At 48.5% G+C, this 9643-nt stretch overlaps 1 protein-coding gene across 2 annotated transcripts; it reads left to right on the forward strand.

Annotated features, from left to right (window-relative positions):
• The first annotated feature begins 1354 nt into the window (after positions 1–1354).
• Positions 1355–9338, forward strand: VGLL2 (vestigial like family member 2). 2 transcript variants are annotated; one of them, XM_030928130.1, is made up of 4 exons: positions 1355–1641; positions 3937–4246; positions 6249–6770; positions 8075–9338. In XM_030928130.1, exons 1-4 carry the CDS (start codon positions 1561–1563, stop codon positions 8116–8118), a joined length of 957 nt encoding a protein of 318 aa, XP_030783990.1. In that variant the 5' UTR covers positions 1355–1560; the 3' UTR covers positions 8119–9338. The 2 variants fall into 2 exon arrangements, with proteins under 2 accessions (XP_030783990.1, XP_010351538.1); XM_010353236.2 differs by having other exon boundaries at positions 8220–9338.
• Positions 9339–9643: the final 305 nt, after the last annotated feature.

The following is a 9643-nucleotide window of genomic DNA, read 5'->3' on the forward strand; positions in this document are numbered from 1 at the left end:
AATAACTAAGGTTTGAAATCCATGCTGCCTCTTTCTTGAGTCTAGACTCTTAATGCTCCCAACCTGTTCCCTTGGTCCTGGTCCCCCAAATCTGGCCCGCCACTATTCCCGTAATGCCCCTTCCACCACCTGACCCAGCCATGGAGATAGCCTTGTCTCAGTGCATTCCTAAACTTATAGAACTGAAGACTCCACTGTTACACCCCCCTTTCTAGAGGGCTTGGTGGGGGGTAGGCTTGAGAAGGATGGGGAGAGTCGCAGGAAGGAGGGCGAAGCCAGCAGAGCTCTCAGGGAGGGCCTGAGAGACAAAGGGGTGAAGGTTTTATAGTTGGAGTGCATATATTTCCAGCTCTCCAAAATGAAACATACCATCGCAGCTGGTATTACCGGCTGAATAGACAGCAAAAGACCTCTCTATGTGCGGGTCCTAGCGTGCTGCTTCTTAGCGCCAACGAGTCCTTGTCCCCAAAGTTGCCAAAACTTTAAAGGACGCCGGCCAAGGAGACCCTAGCATGGAAAGCCAGGCGTCCGGGGCCGAGTAAAGCCTCCTGGACTCCTCGAAAGCAGCTCACACCTGGAGCAGCCGGAGGCGGGGCGAGATCTATGCGAAGCTAACGGGTTCGGGTGAAGAACATCAAAGAAAAAGGAGCAGGATCGAACTTTAGAGGGACTGAAGGGCACGGCCCAAGAGAGCAGAATTGGGCTGTGGAACAGGCGGCGGGAGGACCAGGTTAGAGGGAGCGAAAGGAAGTGGATTAGAGGACAGCGGTTACAGGTTTCAGTCACTGCCATTTCCCCGCAGAGGGAGCTCCTCCACGCCCTGGAGGAGTACCCGGACTCCCACATCCTGTCTGCAACGACCCGGACTCCCCAGGGGATTCCAAGGGACAGCACCGTCATCCCCACAAATCATCAGGAGCCGAAAGCAGAGAATTTGCCCTACCTGGGCACTTCTGGAAGCACCCACTCAACTCTACAGTACGAGACAAAGGCTCTCCTAAGAGACCTTTCTCCAACTTTCTTTCTCTGCGTGTATGTGCCCTGATCCCTCCGTCCCCGCCGCCTTCTCTCTCTCTCCTTCTCTCTGTCTCCTATTTTGTCCTGGGAGATTCCTACTCGCGGTGTGAAGCCTCGGATCCTCTGAGAACCGCATAGTCTCCTGCACCCTTGGCCTCATGCTTGTGGGAGGGGGGCCCCGGGAAACACACGGCTGCCCCTCGAACAGGCGTCCCTGGCTCCCCATTGGCCCCCCGGTCCCCGCCCCCCACCACCCCCTCCCGCTCCGCAGCCCCAGAGTGGCGTCAGCACGCCCGCCGGGCGTGGGCTTTAAATGCCCACTAGCGGGAGCTCAGGCGCTTCTGCCCTGGAGCGCGGTCTGTAGTAAAATCGCAGGAGTGGGAGGGGAGTGAGCCAGCGGGATTTCAAGCCGCGGAGCGCGCTGACCTCCCTCCGCCTGATGACTCCGGAGCTCGGGTCCAAGCGCCGCCCATGCAGCACCCCTGAGCTCCGGGGAAGGAGAGTTAATGAAAAAACACTTAACCGTCTCCGCTGCGGAGAGTCATGAGCTGTCTGGATGTTATGTACCAAGTCTATGGTCCTCCGCAGCCGTACTTCGCAGCCGCCTACACCCCCTACCACCAGGTACGTGTCTCCTCCGGGGATTTTGGGGAGGAGTGGCGCGCCCCCGGCTTGCGGCTGCACGGCCTATACGGCAAGGTCCGCTGCGCCTCCGCGCGTCTGGGGCGTCCGACCCGGGCGGGCGCAGCCGGGATGCGGGGATTGCCGGAGCCGCCCCCAGTTGGTAGTGCAATTAGCTAACCCCTTTAGCTCGCCTGTTTGCTCTCGGGAAGCAGCTAAGCCCTGCTAATGTAAGCCTAGGTCTTCCCTGGAATAATCAGAGGAAGATGGCACGGGCTGGATTTTCTTCTTAGGGTCTGTCGGACTCCACATTCTTCCAAGCCAGGTGCAGGTACTAGGAAATGCAAGCAAAGCCGACGCAGGGAAGAACCAAACTTTGGTCCCAATGGTGAAAGTAACAACAAAACCAAAAGCAAAGGCCAGCCTCTTTCTGAGATGCAAGGGCCAGTGTTCTCATCCTTGCAAGTTCGTCTCAGGAATTTCTTCCGTTTCAATTCTCTGGCGACCAGGGCAATTAATTCCAGATCCAGCGAATTCGTTTCAAAGAGCACCACGTAGTTTTATAATTTTTCCTTTGCGAAGTTCTGGGAGTATTTTCCGGAGTACGATTGACCCGGCAGAGGCGAGCTTGATAGACAATACTTTGCCTTTCTCCAGCCTGAGTAGCTGAATGGGGAAGCCCTGCTCCCAACTAACACTTTAAGAAGACTACTCAACCCGCCTTCTGCAAACTCTTCAAGTTCCATTTAATTCTGCCAGTTTCTCTTTTCTTCAGGCAGCCTCTGTCTGAACCATTTTCCTTCCGTTTCCTCAGCTGAGGTAGCAGAAACTGAGGACAGTAGTGCAGGAAAAGAATGAAATCATACACCTGGGAGGCAGCAGGGGTCCCCTCCGGGTTGGAAACCTACTTTGGGGAAATTGAAATACACCCCAATGCCCCAGTGGATGCTTTTGCTAATTTTGTCTGCAAATTTAGAATGTCTATTCGGAAATTTCCCGATGAATTAATGATGGACTGGGTAGGGCTTTTTGTTTTTTTACCTCCTCTTCTCCTCTTTTAAACTTCACAACTTGCAGTTTGTTTTGCGTCCGTGTTAATTTTAAGAATCATCAGAGTTATTCATTGTAGGGGAAGATGGCATTTAGGAAGTGGTGATATTGCTAAATCTTACATCGTTTTGGCCCCAAATAACTCAAACCTTTTGGCTCCAGCTTCTGAAATGTACTTCTTCCCAGGGTGGGACTATGGCAAGCCAAGAGGAGAGAGGTGGATTGGTTTTCTGACTGGCCCTTTCTCCTCCCAGACCCTGAACCAATCTATTGCATGAAGATCTCTGTTCATTTTTGTATGACTCGGGCCGCCTCTTCAAGGCCATCTCTGCCTGCAGAATGTTTTAACACTTCTTTCAGTCCGTTGCTCATTTCTAAGAAAATGTTCACAGAAGCTGCGCTTGCTTTTTAAAATCACTATCAGACATGACGATTTACACCACCTCACAGCCAGGATCTTAACTTTCTTCTGTCTGCTCCTTTTTATCATTTCCTCAATATGTGTGGAGATGATGGGGTGGAAACACTCATAATCCACTGGTCTTTCCTTATTAAAAGAAGATCTGTTTAAAAACTGATGTAGGAGTAATCAAACAAATATCAACTTACATTTATTAAAGTGATCTGTATTTCCCCAGTCATGTTACCCCAGATTTTTACCCCACACAATTCATTACTAAATGTAAAATTTCTTCCTTTATATTCCTGGTTGCCTTCCTTCACACATCCGCAGTTGCAGGGAGTGGATTTTGTAGGGGTAGGGGGTTGCCCCCGCTCCTATTTCCTCAGGAGGATGTTTATCCTGTATCCTGTGCTTCTGCCCTGGATTCTCAGGCAGGGAACAGTCAGGTTCTAACTGTACTTGGGTGTCCTTTACCCTTGGAGTCTGATTTTAAAAATATATCTGCCCTGAGCCCAGCTATGAGGTCAAATTCAGCTCCAAACCTATCTGCTTAGGCGTCTCCTGAGACTTTTACCCAGACATTTTAGGAGAAATTTTCCAGGAGTCAGAGGGACCAAGGACAGCAATCTTGCTTTAAGGAAGCTCGCCCTTGCTTGGGTGCAGGTTGGGAAGCCTGCTAGCTATGTTGCCCCACTATTGCTAGTTTTATGCTAACAGCACAAGGCTTAGGCCCATATGCCAGTTTCCCCATGAATACCTTAGGGATTAGGATGAGGGAGTTAGTCTGAACCGAATTTGCCATCGCTTTTGAAACTGACATTTCTGTTCATTCTCTCTCTGAACAGAAACTAGCCTATTACTCCAAAATGCAGGAAGCCCAGGAGTGCAATGCCAGCCCCAGCAGCAGTGGCAGCGGCAGCTCCTCATTTTCCAGCCAAACCCCAGCCAGTATAAAAGAGGAAGAAGGCAGCCCAGAGAAAGAGCGCCCACCAGAGGCAGAGTACATCAACTCCCGCTGCGTCCTCTTCACTTATTTCCAGGGGGACATCAGCTCCGTGGTGGATGAACATTTCAGCAGGGCCCTGAGTCAACCCAGCAGCTACTCTCCCAGCTGTACCAGCAGCAAAGCACCAAGGAGCTCTGGGCCCTGGCGAGGTGAGTATGGGGCCCTGCTGGGAAGGACCCATAGAGGGTCCTTTCAGCCTGGGGTTCACCTACAGGAGCCTAAAAATATGCAGCTGAAAGAATATTAGGTGTCAGAGAAGGTGTGCAGAGGAGCATTTGGAAAGGGTAAGGAAAACGCAGGGGTAAAGGGCATGGGTATAAGAAAAAAACTCCTTGGAAAAAAACACTATGCTTGGAATTGGAAGACCTAGGTTTGTGTGTTGGTTCTACCACTTCCTAGCAATATAACCTTGGACAAGTCTCTTAACCTCTTTGAGGTCACTTTATTTACTGCTTTCTTAAATTAGAATAACACTTACCCTCCTAACTATCCCCAGAGAAGGCTGTAAGACTCCAACAAGAAAATGGATATAAATATGCTGTCAAAAATGTGAGGTTTCCAGCACCCTCCCAAACCAGTGAGCGAAGGAGCTTCATTGCCAAGGACTTAAAGAACACTTTCCCAATTTGCAAACATTTTCCCAGAGGAAACAGTTCTAGAGCTCCATACAGACAAAACCTGCTTGAGAATGTCTTCAAAAACCTACCTTTGCCTTTCACCAGGCTCCAATGACTTGAGAACTCTTGAAGCAGAAGCGTCTCAATAGCAAGTAAAATAACAAAGAAACAAAAATTTAGATACAGCCAAAAGAGTTTTTCCGAAACACATCCCTTTTCTATTTTTCCACCTTCCCCCACAAAGCACTGCTTTTTCTATCCTAGGACAATTATTTGTTGGACAACTCAACTAAATCTCCCTTCTATTCTGAAATCTCAACTTCCCTTTATTACCAACAAGACAAAGTGAGGGAAGAATTAAGTAAACTTGGCTCACTAAGCGGTATTTGATGAGTACCAAGGGGAGAAAGGAGGACTTTGTTGTAAAAACTAAAACAAATTTTCATTTGTCTTTGGGAGGGAAATGACAACCTTCACACCCTTTTTTTTTCCTTAGGAGACTCTGGCAGTTTGCATAAGCCTTGCCCTTAGACAAGATCCAAAATCATTCATTTTAAATACATTCTTTTTATTCTCTGTCTAAATATGTTTAACAGGAAGATTCTTCACCTCTTAGAATGCATTTTCAAATCATTTAAATTCTCTAGTATATAGTGCAGATTTCTTCTATAGAGGAGGTGTTCCATAAAGGCTCCATGAATTACATATCTGTCTTTCTCTCCCTTCTTACTAATGGCAACAAATTTGATCTAAATGCTGTTCCCTTAAAATGCTATCACGGGCTAGGAACCAACAGTGAAACTGACAATAGTAATAATAATTATTATTATCCCTGGCGTCCTTGCTTTGATGCAGAAAGTTAATGAAAACTTAGAATAAAAGACCTGTCTATTCGTGTCCTTCTGTGCAAATAATAGAGCTGCCCTTTAAGGTGACTAGTTTACTCTTTTGCTTGAGTTCTTGGAGAAAAATATTTGAAAGAAGGTTTCTAGAAAGAAAACTAATAATAGCAGGACTTCAAAATATGTCGATGGACCTTCAGTCTGTCAGAGACGTTGGGCGGGGGGGCACATTTTCTGGAGCAAGACGGCTGAAACGCGAGAAGGGGTAGTGAGATCACTAGGCGGCCGACTAAGAGTGGGAAGAGGTATCTTTAGCTTGAGGAGACGTTAAGGCTGGGAAAGGGAGACCGTGTCTGCGCTGTCTCCGGAAGCTCCTTGAGCTTCAAGGACTTGAGTCGGGGAAGGAGTCTCTCCGCTGTTACTACTCTCCCCGCCACTTGGTTTCTGCACTGAGGACCAGGCTGAGAAATGGGAGGAAGCAGGCCTCCTCTTCATGGGGTTCCCAGAAGCCCCCATTTTGCAGTTCCCCCATCTCGCTTTCACAGTTTCCCCCGCCCCCGACCATGGCTAGCTAGCCGTGTGCCCGCCTGGTGCCTTTGGCTCTCGGGCGGGGCGTGCAGGTCGGCGCTGATTCCCGCCGCAGTGACACGCACCTCTCTTCGTTTCCTCCAATCCGCCTCCCGGGCCTACAGACTGCTCCTTCCCGATGAGCCAGCGCAGCTTCCCCGCCTCCTTCTGGAACAGCGCGTACCAGGCGCCAGTGCCCGCGCCGCTGGGCAGCCCTCTGGCCACCGCGCACTCGGAGCTGCCCTTCGCCGCCGCCGACCCCTACTCGCCCGCCGCGCTGCATGGCCACCTGCACCAGGGCGCCACCGAGCCCTGGCACCACGCGCACCCGCACCACGCGCACCCGCATCACCCCTACGCCCTGGGCGGCGCCCTCGGCGCCCAGGCCGCCCCCTACCCGCGTCCCGCCGCGGTGCACGAAGTCTACGCGCCTCACTTCGACCCGCGCTACGGGCCGCTGCTGATGCCAGCCGCCTCAGGGCGCCCGGCCCGCCTCGCACCCGCCCCAGCGCCCGCGCCGGGTAGTCCTCCCTGCGAGCTTTCCGGCAAGGGCGAGCCGGCGGGCGCCGCATGGGCCGGGCCCGGGGGGCCCTTCTCGAGCCCCTCGGGAGACGTGGCCCAGGGTCTGGGCCTCAGCGTGGACTCAGGTAAGCAGAGGAAGAAGTTTGGTCTCCGCGGAACCCCTCGGCCCCGTACCCGACCCTGGGCTGTACCTAGACCCCCTTAATCCTCCTTGGACACCTTTAATTCTGTGACCCAAGGATCTACATGCCACGGTCGTGTTTCCACTGATAGATGGCCCTGTGCCATGCGTGTAGTAGGACCCTACCCTAACCTGGCCGGTAAATGTTACAGAGAACTTTTAAAATAATAATAATAATAACAATAAAATTTAGTGGAAAAGTTCTAGCTCTGCGCTGTTCAATACTGTAGCCACTAGCCACATGGGGCTACTGAGCACTTGGCAGGTGGTGAGGCCGAATTAAGATGTGCTGTCAGTGTATAACACACACTGGATTTCCAAATCTTCGTGCAGAAAGAGAATGTAAGCTTCATCTCGTTAATACTTTTATATTGATTACATGTTGAAATATTTTCGACACATTGCGTATCGATTATAAAAGTTAATTTTCATCTCTTTCTTTGTACTTTTTTTCCAATTGTGGCTACTAGAATATTTAGAATTTTGCTTATGGCTCCCGTTGTATTTCTATTGGACAGCACTGATCTAGAGTAGCTGCTGAGAGTACAATTTAAAATCTTCTTGTGATCTTGTCACGTAGTAACAGTTGTAAGGAAAGAAAAATGCGATCCTGATATCAAGTTAATTGCTAAATAAAATAGATCTCTTAAAAATGTAAATCTTAAAGAATATTTTAAAATGACAATCCTAAGTCTTTGGCTTAAAGTATTTGAAATGTACAGTCTAATAAGGGTTTGCTTTTTTGCTATCTTTTCTTATTTTTAGGACAAATGAAAGAAATAGTTATATAATAAGTGAGATCGCTGGGTTTATAGTCTGCCCACTGCCCCTTTCCTCAAGTGATTTGACTTTTCTGTTTGCTTTGCTTTTACTTTCAGTCACCGACCCCCGCCCCGCCCCCAACTTTAGGTGAAGTCTGTGACTTTCACAGTAAAACAGTGGTGTTTTGTCTTTCTTTCCTTAAATATCTTGTGCCTTCCCTCCCCCATTCCTTCTTTCTCCCTCCCTTTCTCCTCCTCCTCCTCCTCCTCCTCCTCCTCCTCCTCCTCCTCCTCCTCCTCTCTCTTCTTCTTCTTCTTCTTCTTCTTCTTCTTCTTCTTCTTCTTCTTCTTCTTTCCTCCTCCTCCTCCTCCTCCTCCTTCTTCCTCTCTTTCTCTCTCTCTTTCTCTCTCTCTCTCTCCCTCCCCCCCCCTCTCCTTCCCTCCCTCTCCACCTCCTCTCTCTCCTTTATCTTCTCTCTATTTTCAGGTTTGCAGCATCAGGACAAAAGCAAGGATGTGTACTGGTTTTAGACCGCCCACCTTCTTCCCTGTAGGTCTCTGCATAGTGCAATTGATGGCACTCAGAGCTGAAATGGAGTGGGTTTGTAACAGCTTCTGATCTTGGTTTGCAGCTCGTCGTTATTCCCTCTGTGGTGCATCCCTCCTGAGCTGATCTGCTGACCCAGGGTTTCCCCTTCCCCTTCCCTTCTGACCAGCCTTGGAGGCTCAGCGTCTGTGCCTCTCACTCCGTGGATGAGGACATGGGGGAAGGCAGAGACTTCAGACTTCTCAGTGTATTGGGAAAACCAAAAACCACAACTACAGAAATCATCTAAAAATAAGTCCTGCTGCTGAAAGAGCAAATCCAAAGACTCCGAGTTATGTTTAATGACTTTTGGCCGAATCACTGGAAATATCTGTGGTGAGATTGCTGAGTCAGGTGATATGATATCATAAGCTTTCTTGGAACGGGGGAAAGAAAATGAAACTTTTTGGTGTGAATATTTTTTATGCTGATGTGAATTATTTGGTTAGGTAGTGTGATTATAGCACTACTACTGTCAGATTTTAAATTGTATGTGTACTTGCATCTAAGACTGTGGTAGAGAAGTAAAGAGAAGTCAATTCCTTCTTCCTCACCTCTCAGCCTCCAGATCCCTTCCTGCCCATCCCTTCCCTACAATGCCCCCTCCAGACGCAAAGATACATTTTTTTCCTTTGGACTGTGAACATGGAAGCCTCAGCCTGAATGTGAGTGGCAAGCGGCTTATCTGGAGCCACCTGCCCAAGTCTTACTAAAATGCAGCTGTTGTTAGACAACTGTTTAAAACTCCAGAAATACATCACCCAAGGTGGCACTTCTCAGTATTTGGCAGAACAATTGCAATTGCACTGGATATATTATATATATATATATATATGTATGCATATATATCAGGTTTTTTACAAGGAACATTTTACGATGAAAGAAGAAACCCTTCTCTGCCTTCTCTCCCATGAATTCTGTCCCTGTATCCTCTGGATGTAAAAAGCAAGGAAAGACCCCAACTGTATCCATGGAGAAGAACTAGGAATCACCACAAGGGGAAGAAATGCACATGAAGTCTCCATTACCTCGAATTTTTTTCTCAGCCTCTCTGGTTGTGATTTGGTCACTTTAGTGTTGGGGCAGGGGAAAGGGTCTGTGCGTGGGCAAAGCTGAAGGTGATAAGGAAGAAGAGATGAACATTAAAGATGTCTATTTACTATGAGTTCACTGTGTTATTTCATAAAAAGAAAATAAATAACTTAGTTTTTTTCTAGTAGAATAAAATAACACAGTAGTATGATTTGATGTCAGTAGTGTTACATATGTGTAGATATAGATAGATGTAGACAGATAGATAGATCTTTCCGTGTTTCCACCATGTTTGCTGTGCTATGAATATGTTAGCTGTTTCCATCTCACATCAGCCTTGGAGAATGAGAAGTTAGGTGCCCCTGTCTGTTTTACAGATAAGAAAATTGTGGCCTACAGAGGCCAAGGGCTTGCCTGTTAGCATTCAGAAGTTAGAAG

The sequence above is a fragment of the Rhinopithecus roxellana genome, chromosome 4, assembly GCF_007565055.1.
Source record: "Rhinopithecus roxellana isolate Shanxi Qingling chromosome 4, ASM756505v1, whole genome shotgun sequence".
Taxonomy (NCBI): domain Eukaryota; kingdom Metazoa; phylum Chordata; class Mammalia; order Primates; family Cercopithecidae; genus Rhinopithecus; species Rhinopithecus roxellana.